This window comes from Thamnophis sirtalis, unplaced genomic scaffold (genome assembly GCF_051295495.1).
Source record: "Thamnophis sirtalis isolate CommonGarterSnake01/CBP01778 unplaced genomic scaffold, rThaSir2_p1.2 scaffold_9, whole genome shotgun sequence".
Lineage (NCBI taxonomy): Eukaryota > Metazoa > Chordata > Lepidosauria > Squamata > Natricidae > Thamnophis > Thamnophis sirtalis.
The window spans coordinates 23,238,300-23,258,377 of NW_028261389.1; the positions used below are offsets into that span (position 1 = coordinate 23,238,300).

A 20,078-nucleotide genomic window follows, 5' to 3' on the forward strand; every position below is an offset into this window, starting at 1 on the left:
TAAAAATAAACCGCCATGGGTGGCTGCTCGAGTTAAAAGGTTCTATGGTGTATGTGTTTGTTTTTTGACGGCGCGGTGAGTTTGAGGGAGGCGAGCGACGCTGCGAGAAAAGCGCATTTAGGACTTGAAGTATGTGACCAACAAGTAAGGGAGAGGGATGGGTTTTTTGCTTTGCTCTTACACTGAATCTAATCATTTTCATAAGAATCCGAATAGTCTGTATAAGCATAGAGGGCTGTCATCTAAATATATATAGATGACAGCCCTCTATGCTTATACAGACTATTCGGATATGGTATATATACCAGACTGCTGATGGAGCAACCGGGAAAAAGTTCGCAGGTAGAGCATGACTGTAACAGTCTCCTCCACTGATTACATAGCCATCATAACCAAGAGCCACTAAGAGGTTGTTTTGTTTCCTAGATTTTTCTTAATATTTTAAAATTTCGCTGTGCTCATTGCCATGCCTTATGCAAAGACTTTGTATAAAATTATTTTTGCCTGTTTGGAATCGCCTATTTATCTTCGTTGGATAATTGCAGGCTAATTTTAAGGTAAAGGTTCCCCACGCACATATGTGTTAGTTGTTTCCGACTCTAGGGGGCAGTGCGCAGCCGAAGAGCCAGCGCTGTCCAAAGACGTCTCCGTGGTCATGTGGCCGGCATGACTAGACACCGAAGGTGCACGGAACGCTGTTACCATCCCACCAAAGAGGTCCCTGTTTTTCTACTTGCATTTTTTATGTGCTTTCGAACTGCTAGATAGTAATGGGAGCTCACTCCGTTACACGGCACTAGGGATTTGAACCTCTGAACTGCCGGCCTTTCTGATCGACAAACAGGTCAATTTACCTGTGGTTAAATTGCCAAATGGGTCTTCAAGGTAACAGTTATACTGGCTGGTTGGAAGGAAGAAAAATATGCTTTAACCTTGGTATATTGTTGCTGTGTGGGCTTATCCAACACGTTGCCATTAGCTCTTGGGGTACACATAACTGTAAAAAAATATATTTGTTTAGCTTGCTATGTAAATGTAATTACTGTGTTGTGTTGGAATTGGGCTGCAGTCAGTGCTGAAATTCAATCAAGCAAATAGGTGAACCTTTGCAAAAAAAACCTGAAACTTGGATTGTTTTAATTAACGCTTCTTAGTTCAGTTTCAATTTTTAATCTTAATGCCTTATTAGAGACTAATGTGAGATGAGTAATAGACATGCTGAGAAGGATTTTTCTCCTTTACTAGGGTGCTCTGTTTTGCTATGGTGCAGTTCTTCTTTGTCTAAGACATTATTTTGGCCTTTCATTCAATACAGTAGACAATTATTTAATTGACAAAAACTATTTGGTAAGCTTTATGCCATCATTTGACTCTCACTCCAAGTTCATATTGATCCAGAGATTATTTGATCATGATTTTTAAGCTATCCATTCATTTGGAAGTTCACAGAACTAGGTGTCTTACAGTGAGAAAATGAGCAGCAACAATACTAAATTAAATGGATTGATTAAAAAAATCCCATAATTGCTATTGCCTAATTATTATTATTTTTTATAAAAGAGCATTTTTTTACTCTCTTTCTATTAACAGATAAGGTATAATCTTAATCTGGGGATACACACTATCTGCCATCAAGAAATCCATCTGGGGCCCTGATATCTTGGAAATAAGTGCCTGCAGTGCTCTCTTTTAGGTTGTATTGGGAACATATTCCCGAAGGTGGCAAAGACCCAATATAGAAGGCGGCAAAGACCCAATATAGAAGGCCTTATAAGTAATAACCAGCAGTTTGAATTGGACCCAGAAGCCAATATAGTTCTCACAACATAACTGTTCGTTTCCTAAGCACTATTCAGCAATAGATAGATTCTGTGCTAGCTGTAGCTTTTAGGTTATTTTCAGGGTAACCACATGTCGAGAAAATGATGTAGCCAAAATATGAGATGTCAAAGGCATAAGTCAATGTCTTCAGTGTCACCTAGTCCCGTAAAGGTCGCAACTGGCAAGTATGTTGAAGCTGACCAAAGGCTCATCTGACTGCAACCTTTACTTTCTGCTCTGATGAGAATTGGAGTCTAGTAGTCTCCCCTCCCCTGACTGCTCATCTCTATGGCTACACAGAGAGCTCAGTTGACAAACAACAGAAGTAACTTAAAACATATTCTTCAGGCACATTAAGTAAAAGCCAAGGTAGGTGGAGGTCTATGAAGAAGAAATGATGAGACATCAGAATTGCTCCCTTTCAGCCCCCACCAGGAGCTCCCTTTCAGCCCCCACAATGCACTATTGCAGGCTAATTCTGCTGACTGCCAGGAGTTCCTTTCTCATTGGCTCAAGGTTGACTCAACCGTCTATCCTTCAGAGGTTGGTAAAATGAGGATCCAGATTGTTGGGTGCAATATGCTGACTCTCTAAACAGCTTAGGGCTGTAAAGCACTGTGAAGTGGTATATAAGTTTAAGTGCTATTACTATTTTATGACTATCTTCTCTCAGAAGGGAAATGGACCCCTAACTGCTGTTTATTAGGTCATTGGAGGAAGGAGAGAACTCCAGCTTCAATAAGACAAGGGGTAAGAGAGAACTTCGACAATTTAAAGAACTAAAGAGTCAGACGATTGCATCCTACAGTACTAAAGAAACTAGTAGGAACAATTGCTAAACTGCTCTCAAGAATTCTTGAAGGTGAGGCTGGAGGAGAGAAAATATTATCGTCTTCAAAAAGAGGATGAAGAAACACATGGGAGACTTCAGAATTTTCAGTTTGAAGTCTATATTGGAGAAAATTAGATTACAAAGCAGCATGTTTGTGAGCATTTCAATACCGTGCAATTACAGATAGTCCTTGTTTAATAACCATTTGCAGTTATGCCAGTAATGAAAGAGTAACTGTATGACCTTCATAGCTCTGTAAAGCAAAAGGAAGCGGAAGTAAAATCTTATGCTTGTGCCACACTTAAAAAAATTAAATTATAATTAAGATGGACAGGTTCAAGTGATAACTTCTGGATGGGTGGAGAGAGACTACTGCTTACTTTAAGGCCTGTGGTATCATTTTCTCTCTCAAGGAGATGTTTACCTTCCATACTGAGTTCATGCCCTCTCCGGCCATGTTTACAAGACAAGAAGGACATCTATTTTATCCATAAGTGAGTGACCTCTTTCCATAGAGGTTGCTATCCACATCTTCAGATGTTACAAGTTTGAGAGTATCTTAGTGATCTCACAAAATATGATCTTGTAATTTTTTGAGATAATATAAGATTGTCATTTAATGGGCTTCAGAAGCATGCTTTTTCAATTGATGTCCCAATTGGAATTTCCCATGAAGGTCCAGTCAGCTGCTGTCTTCCTAGTTTTCAGAAGAACAATTAAGACAGAAAGAGGTCATGTTATCAATTAAGACTGGAATAAGGTGACCCACATGATTTTGTATATTTTTAATTTAATGTCAGTTTTGTTTATAGTGTGGGTGGGTTTCTTATTTTTGAGAGGGTGCTTTTTATGTTGATCCTAATTATTTACTGTCCAGAGCTTTTAAGAATGGGAGGTATATAAAGTAAGTAAAGAAAATGCCTGAGAAACTAGGCGTTGGCAATTAATACTCACTGCTGTACAGATTGCAGGACTCTGTTTTTATATTAATTTTAAGTTATGCTATTTTTATGCTTTTATGAAATAAAGTGCCTGAAATTGTTCTGACTCTTGTAGTATATAAGTAGAAATAAATTAAACACTTAAGTGAGCCCTTTTCAAATAATTAATTTAGATGATAAATAAGTTTGTCAAGGAATAATTTGTTTATAATTTTTTGAATTCTTATGCTGATTCTATTTATCGTATGTCAACTATAAACTATTTCCCCTGTGCTGTCCTATCATTAAGCTTCCTGTTCTCAGTTACATTGTTTGCTGCTTATGATTCATTTTCTAAATGTTAAACATAGTGCTGACTGACTAATGGTTATTTTATCTACAATAGATGGGAATTATAGGCCAAGTACACGAAGAGACCCAAGTGGGAGATCCTACTTTATCATCTTTGATATTCAACTTCAAAGCCAGTTTTTCAAAAATATTGAACTGCAGTGCCCAGATTGGACTCTATCTTATATTTAAGTGTAATACTGTTATTTCCCAGGATGTCCTTTTGCCACATAGTTACTTTGATAACCCATATTAGGTTGTCTTTAGTTTTGCTTCCTGTCCAATTTTGTATTTTGAACTTTTGCATTTCCTTCCATTGCTGCTATCATCCTTATAGAAGCCATTGTAAATTCTTAATATTTGCAAGTTGTCCTGTATGATTTTTTTTATTATTTAGGATAATGACTCCTCTTCAGCAAAGCATTTGGAATATGATTAAATGTTTCCGGAGAAATTGGCACTTATTTTCAGATTCAGAAAGGACTACAGTATGTGGGGCAGATTGTATGCTGATGGCTTTGCACTTATCTGTTGCGGAAATTAATAAGAAGGTTAATATATATTGATTTAAAGGACTTTTTAAAATAAGTCAATGAGACCATAAAACCCAAAGTACTTTGAAGGGTATCTTAATAATATTTTGTTCATTATTCTGATATTTGGGAATAGAAAAATATTTTACTGCTGAAAAACTACTAAAGGATTCATCAAAATCTTGTTATTTTCTTTGATTAGCTGCCTCATAAAAAGTTAATTTAATATCTTAGCTTCTGCATCACTTAGGCTTCAAACAAACGCTAGTTCCTGAATTTGCTATAATAAGTTCTTTGTTTAAATAAGAGTATATGAATATGCATGTTCAAACCTCACAAATGTCTGAATGTAGAACATGTTTTCTGCTACATAGAGAGATGGTGTTATATGGTAGTTAAGATGTACAGTATGTCTGGGAGACTCAAAGTCAGTAGGGGAAACTCAGTAGGTTTTAGGTTGGTCGTTCACTTTCAGTCCAAGTAGGAATGGTTTAGTGGTTGCATTCCAATTATAAAATTCCCAAGGGAAACACAATTAATCTCCAGTTTTAGATAGAAATATGACTGCCATAGCATTGGGGCAACCAGTGCACAAGAACTAGAATACATTTTAAATTGCTGCCAGTAACTTGCTTGGTTTTTAAAAATTTTATTGGATGGTTTAATCATTATATGGTGATCTGCGCTGTAAAAGGAAAAGGGATATATTAAACAATTGTTATTAACACTGGAATCATTTTTCTTTACTCTCTCTTCAACTGCATGCAGTTGAAAGATGAAGTATCTCATCAAATGTTTCCAAGAAAATTTACTTTTTCTGGTGAGATCAACCGCAGAAATTTTATGCTCAAAGGAATTTATGCTCTAAAATTGTAAGCAGAGGAAAAATAAGTGAAATGTAAGAAGTAAATCATTTTTAGCTTTATCTGTAATTCCAAAATGCAACTTAAATATCTTTGTTTATGCCTCTTTTCCCAACATAATCTATATAAAATAAATATATGTTTTAAGCTGAAAAGCTAGACTTGTTAATCTGACTACACAGTTTGTAAAAGTATAAATATTACTTTTACCTCACAAAATATGATATGACTATGATAGGAGTTAATCACGTGCAGTTATAGAAATGTTCAGCTATCTTTGGCTTATTTCATCTGTTAAACATAAACACTGAGGGTTATGGGTATCTACATTTTAGCTTGCCTGGTGTTCATTGAGTGAAGATGAATTGTCTTGGCTCCCGTATAAAATATATAATATAGGTAACGTATGTAAATCATATAATAATGTTAAAACATTAATGATATTGTGGAGCCACATTACTAGCTGTTGAGGGCCACATAGAGCTCACAGATTGTGGGCTGGACATACCTGCTCTAAGTGATGCACAAAATAGATATAAAATATTTAGTAAAAGTCCCAAATAAAGAATCCAAATGAAGAAAATTACCCGGTAACTTACTTAAAAAAGAATTTTAAAAAATGTATGATTTATAGAACTGCATCTCACAGCAGTGTAAAAAAATTAAAACCACCATAACAATATAAATGCATGAAGTAATCCCCAGAAAAAAACTCTACATCATAAAAAGACACCACATAACTGTTGACCCAAATGGCTGTGGGAAAATCTAGGTCTTGTTAGCCTTGTGAAAGGCTAACAAGATTGATGCCATCCATTTTTTGGGGGGAGGCATTTCTGTTCCATAGGACAGATATAGCTGCAGAGAACTCTAGCTTTTGCAACTGTAAAAAGGCACCTGTATTGAAAATGTCATGAAAGATAACACTAAAGAAGAATACTTATATAGAAAATATATTCAGATTCTGCAAATGTTAAAAGGACTGGGAAGAAAAGCTGTAAAAGAAGCATTTAATCATTTTTCCATAGTTGCATCTCTAAAAGGCATTCATTAGTGTCATGCACACACAAAAAATACTTTTATGGAAAAACTCATTTTTAAACTTTGATACAAAAATATGATTTCTACAGAATAATGTTAGAACTGCAAAGCTTTAAGAATTGTAGATTTTTCTTCATTTTACCTTTGTGAAATACAATATTCTTGTTGTCTATCACAGACTTAAGCTATTGAACTTTATGAACTTCCTTTATGAATTAGCCAGCTGGCATTTGGTCCTAGCAAAACATTTTCTGAGTTCTACCACAAACTCTTACAGTCCTTTCTATGAATAATATGCTGTCATGGTGGGCACCTGATCATGAAAACTGATATTTGGACAGCATTTTTATTTGGATTTAAATTGTTTTTATAATACCAGTATAAACAAAGTTAAGCCCTGAAAATTCCTCATCTTGTGAGAAAAGATTTTGACTGAATTAAATTGGAACTTAGCTAGCTGTTGCATTTCGAAGAACTGGTTTCAGAAACATTAGTGAAAAAATATATTCCACTATCTTTAAACTGCAATCTTATACCATATGGAACAAATCACTTTAATATCCAAAAGCTTATAATAAATCAGACTAACTTACATTTAGGAAAAATACAACTTTAGAGCAAAGCTTGAAACAATTTGAATGTTTTGTTGGACAAAAATTCCTCCAAGTCCTGTTGGGCTAAAGCAGCAAACAGAGAAATTATTTATTGTTTGATAATACAGTATAATCACCCAGTAATTTTCAAAACACTATAGTATTACTGTTCCTAGTAAGTGTAATTGATATTCAATTAATACACTGTAAATGTAATTCAACAACCAATATAATGTAAAAACATTTGGTCCTTTCATATGTTCACCTGTCACATTTTCTTTCTATCTTGTCCTTCAGGAAAATTCTCCCTGCTTTACCTTTCTCACAAAACCATGGCTTAGTTGCCTGACAATTCAATTATTAACCCTTAGTTGCTTGGTGGAAAACCACAACTTTTCTTTTATGAGAAGATGGGCAAAGCCCAGGCTACCCACTTACCAAAGTAACAGGAATAACAAATGGCAATCATTATCTTCTCTGCTATTTTCCTGCCTTGTTTTCTACTTCCTGCTTATTTTATTCACAGAGAGTGCATGTGGCAGTTTGCATTGGTTAAATGTATCCAATCAAATAGATGCAATATGCAGTACATGCAGGAATCATGCTGAATTATCATGAATATCACAAGAATTAAAGCAAAAGATAGAAAAAAATATACATGTGAAGGTGCACCTGGGTTGCTTAGTTCAGTGTCATTGCTAGCTGATCAACGAAGAACACTTTTATAAATGTCATAAAATGATAAAAATGTAATCAGTTACAGTTCATTTTTCCTGATACAATAGCTCTCATTTCAGCTCAGTTAAGTTTGTAAAACATGTTTAACACTTGACTGATGTTGCTGTAAGCATCAGTACACAGTTATTCTGAATAATTCTTTCTTCTTTTTTTATAGCTTTGTGGTGAGTTTAAAGCATCTCTTAGTGAAGTGATACTATCTTGGAATTACTTTGTTCCTGACAAATTAGGTATATTATCTGAAAATGCAAACGCTCCTGAAAATTATATAGACATCAGAAATACCTATGCTAGCTTTTTAAAGCACTGCAATATGATGGATCTTGTAGATATATATATAAAATGTGAGACACTAGGACTGCAAATTGAACCTATACCTTCTGTAAGTATGTGCCATTATTGATTTGAATGTACAGATATCAAATAAAAAATGTTTCTAATATAAATTGGAAATTTTATAGCTTTCAATAATGAAATATTGAAAATATTTCTTTATTGAAAGAAATAAACCATGAACAAAGCAGTAATGTCTAACTTATTAGGTGTGGGTTAATAGGAATTTTTGTAAAGTGCGGTAGCATTATTATGATTTTATTTAAAAGATGCTACAGTAAATTACCGGCACAATGGTCTTGAAATTGTAAAACCACAGATTATGTGATTTAAAATTAACAGATCATTCTCCGTGTTTTTGTAGAATTACTAATGTTGATGCCTTATCTAAAGAAAAGATTTATTTATCAATGCTTATTTATTATTGATTTAATACATGTTTGAACATCCACAGAGTAATATATAAATGTTATAATCTTTCTTCTTAAATTCTGTTATTTTATCTCGATGTAGTCTCATCCATATTGGGTTCATTGGTTCTGCTAAGTAGATTTCAAGAACCTTCCCAAAGCACAATTCTTTCTCATTTTTTATATAAATGGACAACACTTTTTTTTAAACATTCACCTATCATTGTTTTAAAAATGTGAAAGTGAAGTTTTCTAGCTTGCTTCTTTTTAAAAAGTGACTATCAAGCTAACTATAATTCTGAAATTTCTTCTTTGCCAAAGGTACAATTGTTAGAATTTATTGCTGGAACAGCAGATTTAATAACCGAGAACAATTCTACTAATTATGCACTCTCCACACCAACGAGGAAAATAAACCACGATAAGGAAGAGGTAAGACTTGTGCCTTCTATTTTATTTCCTAAGTACTATAACATTTCTTATGAAATATAATTATATTATACTGGTCTGTGACCATAATAAAAAATTTATTTGCTAATTATTATGCTACCTGTTTTTCCCATTTTAATGGTTAGTGTCAAAGCCCTATTCTTTTCACTTGTTGAACTCCCAAGTCTTGTTTGGGGTTTTGCTTTACACTCTGTATTACATGGTTTTTAAAAGTCTGTTCAGAAATAAAATTGAGTATTTTCAGAACATTTATTGGCATTTGAAGTAACAATTTAGCAATGAAATAGTATCCATTATCTATTGATCCACACAAATGTTCTAAATGCCAGATTGGTAAAGGTAAAAAAATTATACGAATAATATAAAATTATGGTCAATGCATGCTTATTTATGCTAATTCTTACCTAAAAACTTGGCTGTGTAGCCTTGTGGGGGAGGGGGAGACACGTGGCACACACAACTATGGGGCTAGCTGTCCCCATGAGATCCACCCTGCTCTATTATCAACCTCTAATCCCCCATCCTGGAATTCTTCTATAAAACGGTTATAATGTTTTATAATTTTAAAGTTTTTAATCTTAATCTTAAATTATTCTGATTTAATTTTACTGATTATATTGTGCTCTGCCCAGAGAGCCTCTCCAACGAAGATGGATAGTTAACAAATATGAAATATAAACAAATATATAAATACATTTTTTTCAAACCAGTGTCACTAATTTGAAAAATATATGGATCACATTTTACTTTATTAAGAAAGTTTCCTAATACATTGCTACATGATATTTTTTTTGAAGCAATCTAGAAGAAAAATGATAGGATTGTGTTTTAATTACAGCTGCCATTGATGGTGAAGAAAATTTTGTTTGCATATTTAACCTTATTGGTTAATTCCAAAAATGATTTGGCTTTTGCTCACATTTTAAACATTCCTGACAGAGGACTTGGAAGAGAGGCTTTTACTGACCTAAAGCATGCTGCCCAGAAGAAACAAATGTCTATATTTCCGGTATGTATGAGAGATTGCTTTGCTTCGCTTTGCTTTGGGATGACATTGAAGAGATGTAACAAAATAGTCTTAGATAGTTGATTCCTCTACTCAAAAGTTAACTTGGGATTCTTTTTCTACATTAAGCAAATGTATATAAGTATTATTTTTGGCAGATATAAAGATCAGTTTATAGTAAACAATTGATGGTATTATTCATAATATTATCTCTATTTATGAATGAAAAAATATTATATTACTGTATAATGATTGAAATAAAAAACATAACAAAAATTAATTAGCAAAATTATGTAATTATATATAATAACTATAATTTATTATGTAGTTAATTCAATCCTTGAGCTTCTAATTAAATCCAATCCATTTAAATACCTTACTGTGTCATCTTATTTTTGGAACACATAGTTTTTTTTAAAAAATAGATACATTTATACTGTGCAAGTGTTCTGTCCCTTCAAATCCGTGCTGGGAACTGCCTGGAAAAGTTCCTGTATTTAGCTTGGCAAGAATTTTGGAAATGGTTGGCCATTGCCTGCTTCCTGGGAGAAAGAGTGAATGGCCCAGCTGGTTTGGTCCTAAGGCAGGGCTACAAATCATTCATTCCCCCACTTCTAGCCTGATGCCTTTAAACCACTACACCAAACAGCTCTCTCAATTTTCTTTAAAGTGACATGAAATTACTGTGTTTGCTGCATTCAAGGATAAATAAACCAAAGCTATAAATGAGACATGTTTTAGGGATATAATTCAATATTGCATTGAGATACCTAATTATAACATTTCTCATATAACGTTATGCATTTGGCCAAGTATATATTAGAGGTAAGTCAGAGTATTGACATAAAGCACTGTTTCTCAAGAACTTTAAAGCAACCATTAGAAATCAACTGATTTAAAATAGTAATTCCTTGCCCAGTCCAGACATTCCAAAAGAAATCTTTCTTGCTATTTTTTTTAATTTAATTGTACCCCAGCTTCAATTTCTCATGTGATTTTGGGATCAAAATATAACTATCAGTTAATAACCAAATATGCTTGCAAGTTTTCAGTACGAGCTGAAATGCCATGCTTTTCCCCATTATTTTAAAATAATATAAGGTTACAGTCTAAAATAACATAATTAGTGGTTATTTTTGAGTTGTATATGATTGTGCTGTTTGGCTGTAATACAGAGCATCCTCTATTCAAGCTACATTTTGTAGAATATTTTATTTTCCAACGATAATTTCTATTGTACAGTAGGCCCCTTTTGAAATCTGGGGGTTTCTGAACAATTTGATACAATGTGTATGGGCACTGCTATTGAAAGAAAAAAATTGGGTATGTGTGCTGGGATACACTAGAACTCTCTGGATTGTTTTAATTGTAAAAGAAACAAGGCTAAAAAGTACTCATTCCCAGAGCCGGATATTCAACAGTCTTGTGGGTTGTCCCAACTGGAGACTTATACATGCTGAGATTTGCCATGTGAAAGGAAATGTCTTCCATATGCACTGGTTTTCCCCAGCAGGTTACAGGGGGGAAAATGGGTCAGAAAATGCTGGTGTTCATATCATCTTGGCTTACTGCTTTTAATATAATCTTAGAAACATTGATCTTTGCTCATTGTCAGAGTCACAGGAAAATCCAGAAGCAAAACTAGAACATCGTACTAGAACATCTAAGAACCTAAAAGCAAAAGAGGGCATAAATTTGATATATGATGATTACATACAGAAAATAGAAAACATTATTTTAATTTCCAACAATGAATGCATTTTTATGAAGTAAAAGTTTTTATGCCTTTTTGTAAAGAATTTCTTTAAAAAAAACCTATCTTTTTCTATTATCATTTTACATATTGTAACTAAATTATGTGTTTCTTGTTAGATGGCAACTTCATTTATACGTGTCATAGAACTTGGAGGAAAAGGATATGCTCCTTTACCAACTGATCCTTTAAGAACTCATGTGAAGGAGCTTTCTCAGTTTATTCACTTTATTGATAAATTAGAAGAAATTATTGGTGAAGATCTGGATTCAAGGTAATTCTTTTCTCATACATAGACTTACCTATTATTTTTTTAAAAAACTTAAAATATATCTTTATTCATTAGCCTTTGAAAAACCAAGCAATCTGATTCTTAATTACAGTTATCAAACTGGTAAATCTCATAATATGATGTTCTTTTTAATGCAATTGAAATAATTCACGTGGAAAACAGGACTTTAATTATTACTTGTCACTTCTATCAAGCTTTCATTGTTTCAGTCTCTTTCAATTATTTTTGCTTTTGTTTACTATAATTTATTATTGTTCTTATTAAAATTGTGTAAGCAGAAAGTACAATAGCTATTATTGCAACAACTACAAACTAAATGTTATCTCTACATGTAGTTATTGATTGAACATACAGTAGTCTATCTTCAGATTGTTTTATAGTTAATATTTCATTAATGGATTATATAGTATATAGTTTTATATAATTTTATAGTTTGGAATATTTGGAATGTTGAAAAATAACAACTGATAAAGCACAGTTGAGACAATAAAAGTGGTGATGTGGCAGTAGAAAACCAATTAAGTGAAGGTTAGTTCTGAAAAAAATTGCTGAACAAGAATTAATTCCTTGAGGGAAAAACTTAGTAGAGTAAGCGGTAATATTGTTAGTAGAAAGAAGATAGGTAAAATAGATGAGCTTGTGCAGGAAGTAAGAACAGATAAATGGGAGATAAAGAAAAGGAGATTTTGGGATTCAACATAGTTAAAAGTGATGCTTCTAATATTATAGATAAAAGAGCCAATGTAAGAAAAAAGGTGGTAGTAACTGGAAAAACTCCTGTTACTGTAACTGACTCTTGTTAGCATCAGTAGGATCTAGTGAGGTGCAATTACTTCAGAATATAAATTAAAATTGCATGCTTATGATATAATATTCAAAATTACTCAGTCCAGAGGGTCTTTAACATTGTTGGGACAAAATGGTTCACCATTAGGTTGTGGAATTGATAAAGAAAAAAAAAACATGCATTGGAATGGAATTTGACAGGATGAAAAGCAATGTTCTTATCAAACAACAGACTTTAACTTTCCTGCTAAAAAGATAAAATATTTTGGATTTAAAAAAAATATTTAAGATTAATTATTTAATCTTGGAAAAATATATCAACAGATATTTCTAGATGGGAAAAGTTAAATGTATCATGGTTAAGAATAATCACAGCTGTCAAAATGAATTTCTCACCACGACTAAACTTCTCTTTTTCAAACAATTTCTCTATTTATTGAAGATAAGCTATTACTTGGCACAGACAAGTAATAAATTACTCTTCCAGTCTTCAAGAAGTTGTTCATATGTATCTGGATCTACAAATTAGAAGTTATTATGCAAGACTAAGTAAACTACTGAATGCCTGAGATATACAGGAAAATAATAAATCTGGGCTTTTCCCCTCCTGCAGTGTTCTAAATGTTTGCTTTTAGGAAGACAAAGCCTCTAATAAATTTGCTCAGTGGAGAAATAGTTTGTAGGAATTTCAAGATTTTATTAAGAATAGGACAAAAGCTCTCAAGATGCTTAGTATGCGGCATTCTGCCACACTTAATTGGTTTCAGTGCCTTCAAATAAGCAGTGTGACAGTAAAAAGAAAAGCTATTGAGAAGTCTGTCCAATTTTACAGTCTAATAACACGTATTTTTGACTTATGCTAAGCATTATAACAGAGCCGTGGTGGTACAGTGGTTAGAGTGCAGTACTGCTAATTGCTGGCTGCCAGCTGTTTGGCAGTTTGAATCTCACCAGGGTCAAAGTTGACTCAGCCTTCCATTCTTCCGAGGTCGGTAAAATGAGGACCCAGCTTGTTGGGGGCAAGATGCTGACTGTAAACCATTTAGAGAGAGCCATAAAGCATTGTGAAGTGGTATATAAGTCTAAATGCTATTGCTATCATATCTATATCTGTTCTGGCCCCCCTCCATCCAGTAATGAATGCAGACACAGGCTTAGCTGTTTGCCACTCTTTATTCACAGCAATTATAATCCTGTTGGCTGAAAGCCCAGACACAACTCACTGGCAAGACGTTGGCAGCAACCCAGACTCCAACAGACATGGGAACACAAGGCAGACCAGACAAGGAGTTCTCCAGATTATTACGAACAGTTGTGTCCTGCAAAAGGACTCCTCCCAAAGTCTCTTCTTACTCTTTTGGGAGGGGCCAAGCCACAACCACCTGGACTTGATTATCTTTTATGAGTCTGTCTCTATAACTGCTGCCTCCGTTTCTCCGCCCTCCATTGCCTGGCGTCAGGCACAAGCTCCCTTTGATCTTCCCCACTGCTCCATGCCTCAGGCGCCTCCTGGTGGCCAACCCGCCTCTCTGGTCCCTGCTCTGAGTCAGAACCCTGCCCAGGGTCCTCCACATCTTCCATAGCTGACTCATAGGGGTCCTTGCTATCGGAGTCCATCGGCAGCTCCAAATGGGCCACAACATATATCTATATCTGTCTGTCTGTCTTTGTGTATATGTTCCAGCATAATTCTGGAATGCTTCAAGCAATTCTCCAAGTAGGTGGAGACATCATCCAGGCATGGGTATGACTCCGTCAGGATCTAATATGACTGGGTCTACAAGTATTAAAGACACGCCCACTAGGCTCCACCCCAGAAATAGACTCAGTCGATCCCTTGATTAGCTGTGTCTCCATATCTCTCCTTGCTAATTAATCACTTTTTCTCTAAAATTTCTCTAAAATCTTTCCAAAAATTCTCTAATTGGCTTTCTCTCAAATTGGGTTCGATTGGTGCTACTTCTTCGCTCCTTTCAGACATTGCAGCCTCTAGGAGGCTTCTGCCTCTCTCTGACTTGGCTGCTTCAGCAGCGGAGAGCGTTGGTGGCCAGCCTACGAGGTTTTCCCTCAGGCTCCTTTCATTATCTCTCACCGCTGCCGCACTGCCCGAAAGGCTAATGTCTCAGCTGCGCCGTCAAAGGAGCCGATTGCTGCAGCCGCGCCACCCGACACAACGATCACTGCAGCCGCGCCACCAGAGAAGCCGCTTCTAATCGCGGCAGTCACAGGAAGCGTTTCGCATGCTGCAGCCTCTTCTTGCCACCCCAGCAGCGTCCTTCGTACAGCTTCAAATTCCGCTCCTGTTGCCGGAGTGTTTGGCGGGCAGCTAATTGTCTGGCGATAAGTGCCTTGTCGTCTCACTACCTCAGCCCTTCCTCAGGACCCTATTTACCCGGGCAGCAGTTGGATTTAGGCGCGAAATCTGTGGTGGCCATTTTGTTTAGGCGGGAAGCCTACAACGACACTTTGGGATGCTTTGGTAACCGTGAGTAATGGCGACCAACAAGACCACGGTTTCCCAGGGGGAGGATTCACCCATTCCAGTTGTTCCTTCTCTTCCGGTCCCCTCTGAACCTAGAAGCAAAAAGAGAGCTTATACCTCCAAGCCTTCTGTTGCCAAGTCTGCTAAGGCCCCTAGGCCTGTTCCTCCTTAGGAGGCCCAAAGTGTGACTTCTCCGAGTGCAGTTCTTGACAAGGCCTCTGACCCTGCTCCACGAAAGGCCACTTCTAAAGCCAATCATTGTTCTACTCCTATCCCTGCTCCTAGGGTTTCTCCTCCATCAAATTTCAATCCCATGGAGGATCTTTCCACTGATACCGATGGGGATATCTCCCTCCCCGGCTTCTCCCTTAAACCCAGAGGATGGGATTGGATTTCAAGGGGATTCTGACTCTGAAGGGGATGGTAGCATCACCCCGGACATAGATGTGGGTTCTCCTGCCCCCAGAGCTGTCTCCATTAACCCTAATGATATGGCTGACATCATAGCAGCTGCCATTGAGCGGGGCATTGCTGCAGGCCTTCAACATCGGCCTCCTGCTGGTACCATTCCTCATTGCTCCACTTCTAACAAGTCAAAGAGGGGGCATTCTAACCATGCTCAAGGGGCAACTTCTGCAAGCGCTTCTCAGCCTTCTGCTGTGGACCCTGAGGTACAGGTTGCTTGTGATTCCGACCTGTCAGAGGATGAGGACTTGACTCCTGCTCCTTCTGCCTTATTGGGCCTGTTCAAGCCTGCCTTGTTTCACTCCCTCTTGTTTAAGACCAAAAAGGTTTCGGGTATTCCGGCCTCAAAACCATCCTCCTCTGCAGAGGTCGACAAATCTTACACTACAGATTCTCTCTTTTCACGTCCACCCGTCGAAAAGGATATAGTTCCTTCCCCAAAACTATTCCTGGAAGTAATTCAAAATCAGTGGGTTTCTCCGGGGTCAGGACCCCTCCCTTCTACTCTGGACAAACAGTTGTACAATGTCAGCCCAGAGCTCTCTAAACTTTTGGCGGTTCCTTCCATTGATCTTCCTGTGGTTTTTCTGTGATCTCCCAACCAATGCTCCAGAGGACGCTCTCCGTCCTGAGGACAAACGCTTACTGGTGAAGGGCCATCAGTCCGCCCCATGCTTCCTTTTTCAACAGGGCAGCTCTTCGTTGGCTGAAGCAGATGCAGGACAGGATCCCTCCTGGTGATTCCCGCGCTCACCAGGACATCAACAAGCTCAAAGCGGCAATGGAGTATGTGGCGGATGCCTCTCTGGATGCGGCTTGTTTCTCCTCCAGGTCGATGGCTTCTACAATCACCACGAGGCGTCTTCTTTGGTTGAAGCAGTGGCAGGCGGAGGCCAGAGCAAAGTGGCATTTGGCATCTGCCTCTTTCTCACCTGGTCTGCTCTTTGGTCCGCCTTTGGAACCTCTCTTGGTAGAGTCCAAGGACAAGCACAAGGTGCTTTCTTCTGCAAACCTCAAGACTGACCCTAAATCTTCTTCTTTCTTCCGGATGGGGGATTTGCCTATCCCCATCCTCAGAGCCAGGCTCCCCCGAGACAGGGCCATCAGTTCCAAGACAGATCCAACCGTAACTCCCAGCGATTCTCCTATCGAAAGCCCTTCAAGGGCGGCTCAAACCATACCTTTCAAAAGCAGAAGTGAAATCTCTGAAAACCTCTCTATTGGGGGATGTCTGTCAGCCTTCGCTGATCACTGGGATGACATCACCAGTGACTCCTGGATCAGGCGTACTGTCCGTTTTGGCCTGGCCCTGGAATTTCTCTCCAGTCCCCCGCAGATCTTCATACCATATCCTGTCTCCAGGGACATTTTTAAAAAACATCTGGTTGAACTAGCTATCGGTCATCTCCTCCAAATTCAGGCCATCGAGGAGGTACCCTTTGAGCAACAGAGGCGGGGTTTTTATGCACTCTCTGCTATCCATTCTGGAGAGCATTCGGCCCAATGACCTCCTCTCCTCCATTTTGGGGGCCCAAAACACTCAGGCAGATGACCTCAGCTGCATGCACATTGATCCAGCAGAGTGGAGCTTACATCGGCGCATCTTCCAACAATTGAGGGTCAGGTTCGGACTTCCGGTTTTCGACCTCTTTGCCTCCCAGGACAACACTCAGCTACCAAGGTACTTTGCACGCTATGCGACTCTAGGATCAGAGGGTATGGATGCTCTGAGCAGCGAGTGGCCTCCAGGCCTTCTGTATGCCTTTCCCCCTCATTCAGCGAGTGGTGCGAAAACTGCTGGTGGAAAGGGCAGAACTAATCTTGATTGTGCCCTGGTGGCCCCGCAGGCCTTGGTTTGCCGACCTCATGAACCTCTCTGTAGCTCCACCGTGGCAACTGCCTCAATTCCCCTCGCTGCTCCTCCAAGGGTCGTTCCAACATCCCGACCTACCTTGGTTGCGTCTCACCGCTTGGAGGTTGAGTGGGAAGCTCTAAGGACTGCGAATCTGTCCGCCGAGGTCATTCACACAATTCAAGCCTCCAGGCGCTCTTCTAGTAACTGCATTTATGATGCCACTTGGACTCAATTCTCTGTCTGGTGCCATACAAAGGGCATTGTTCCTCTACAGGCTTCTATTCCTTATATTCTCCAGTTTCTGCAACAGGGGCTGGATCTAAGACTTTTGCCAAATACTCTTCGCCGCCAGGTCACGGCCCTGTCCTCAGTCCTATCTCTGACTTCTGCTCAGCCCCTTTCTCATGAACCTCTTATTTGTCGTTTCTTGAGAGGTGCCAAAAACATCAAGCCGCTGACAATACACAGATTCCCTACCTAGGATGTCTCCAAAGTCCTGGAATCATTAACTCAGTCTCCATTTGAGCCTTTGCATTCTGTGTCTTTGCATGATTTGACATTAAAAGCGGTTTTTCTTGTAGCCATTACCTCAGCGAGGCGAGTTTCCGAGTTGGCAGCCTTGTCCATCAGACAAGATTTATGCATCTTTCATCCGGATAAGGTAGTCCTTCAGCTTGACCCGGCCTTTGTACCTAAGGTAAATTCTGTATTCCATAGAACCCAGGAATTGGTGCTCCCCGACTTCTGTCCTCAGCCATCACACAAGCTGGAACGCAAGTGGCACTACCTTGATGTACGACGTGCTTTATGTGTTTATATTAAATGAACTGCTACTTTCATGCGATCTGAGGCGCTCTTCGTCAAGTTCCAGCCCAGAGGTAAGAGAGGCTCCAAGGCCTCCTCTTCGGACATTGGTTGTTGGGTACGGGCGGCTATTTCTAGGGTGTATTCTGCTCTCTCTCTGCCTGTTCCACCTCATATCACGGCGCACTCCACACGCAGTGCAGCCTGGTCATCTCAAGCTTCGTTGGAGGAGATATGCCGAGCGGCCACATGGACCTCAATTTCTCTGTTCATCCGACACTACAAACTTGATAAATACGCCTCAGCAGACACTTCATTCGGACGGCACGTGTTGCAGCATGTGGTTTCTACTTAAATTTTCTTATCTTATTCCATTCCCTCCCAATGGGACTATTGGGCTTTGGTATGTCCCATGCCTGGATGATGTCTCCACCTACTTGGAGAATGGGCGTTGGTTCTTATCTGATACACCCTTTCTCAGGATGTTGGAGACATCATCCAGCCCCACCCTGTTACTTTGACTTACTCCTGGTTTTTCTTCTCTACTGTTTTCCTTGGGGAGAGATAATATCTATCGTTTCAGATCGTTTACACAGTGATCTACAAGTCACTCCTTCATCTATTTCTGGGGAGGAGTCTAGTGGGTGTGTCTTTAATACTTGTAGACCCAGTCATATTGGAGCCTGACAGAGTCATACCCATGCCTGGATGATGTCTCCACCGTCCTGAGAAAAGGCGTATCAGGTAGGAACCAACGGCCATTTCAACCAAACGGGACACAGATGACTTATTCTCTGGAAACAAATACTGTGGTGTAAGCCCTCAGAGTGTGTGTTCTGTTAAGATACAGCCTGTTGTGCCTTAAAATGGCTTCTACTGTACTGCTGTAAAATAGCTTCTACTGTGCAGCGCAGTGGAGTTTCCATGGTAACAGCTTCACAGTACTCCACAAGGCGGCTCCCTTTGGTAAGGGGGAAAATCCAACATTAGAAATTATGTTTGGTCCGGATATTTTCCCCTCTAAATAAATATGCAGGCAGCGCCAGGTTATTGGCTAGTTATGTATAAATTATTAGTATAACTCGGTTATATTTGATGCAACAGTACAAATTTAATGGAAGAACACTATAAAATTTACTTTGAACATAATAATCAGAAAGATTATAAGATGCTTGACTGTTGATGTATCATTCTCATTTTGATTGCTAAAATGAGTATTTTCTTTAAAAAATACTAGAAATGTAACAAGCAGGGAGAATCCTCCTTTCATATGACAATACAATAAAACCTTGAAATATTGGAAAACGATTCACTCTAGAATGGAACAAATTTTGAAAACTGCAACTAGAGATACCTTTATTAAACGTTACCAATATAGACACCCTTTCAAAATGTACTGCACTGGCACTGCCTGCAAGGACCCTATATGCTTTTTATTGGAAAAATACCTTTGATTTCCTCTTTTGAAGACTGGTTAATATAAACTATGGGATTATATCTTAAATATAAAAAATCTAAGATATCTAAAATAACGATGTGAAATCGAATTTGTGTCAGTCACTGGGACCAGAGATTTTCTCTTCCAAGCTTTTGGACTCATGAAGAAGAACAAGAACGCAAGGGAGCGGTCAGACAAAGAGACCTCATTGGTAGCCTCACATTGCAATGAACAAGGACACACATTTAATTTTGCAGCAACTAAGATCATTGGCCATGCAGGCACAAAGATAGCCAGGGAAATGATTGAAGC

At 38.1% G+C, this 20,078-nt stretch overlaps 1 protein-coding gene across 3 annotated transcripts in view; it reads left to right on the forward strand.

Annotated features, from left to right (window-relative positions):
• Positions 1–74: 74 nt before the first annotated feature.
• Positions 75–20,078, forward strand: part of PARPBP (PARP1 binding protein) — a 58,006-nt gene continuing 38,002 nt past the window's right edge. For 2 of the 3 annotated variants that reach the window (XM_087723038.1, XM_014058851.2), the window contains exons 1-6: positions 75–144; positions 4,322–4,475; positions 7,850–8,074; positions 8,757–8,867; positions 9,724–9,894; positions 11,764–11,918. In XM_087723038.1, coding sequence (XP_087579164.1) covers positions 4,326–4,475; positions 7,850–8,074; positions 8,757–8,867; positions 9,724–9,894; positions 11,764–11,918 — 812 coding nt within the window. In that variant the 5' untranslated portion in view covers positions 75–144; positions 4,322–4,325. Of the gene's footprint in view, positions 145–4,321; positions 4,476–5,224; positions 5,356–7,849; positions 8,075–8,756; positions 8,868–9,723; positions 9,895–11,763; positions 11,919–20,078 lie in introns of those variants that run through there. The other variant, XM_087723039.1, reaches the window with a different exon arrangement.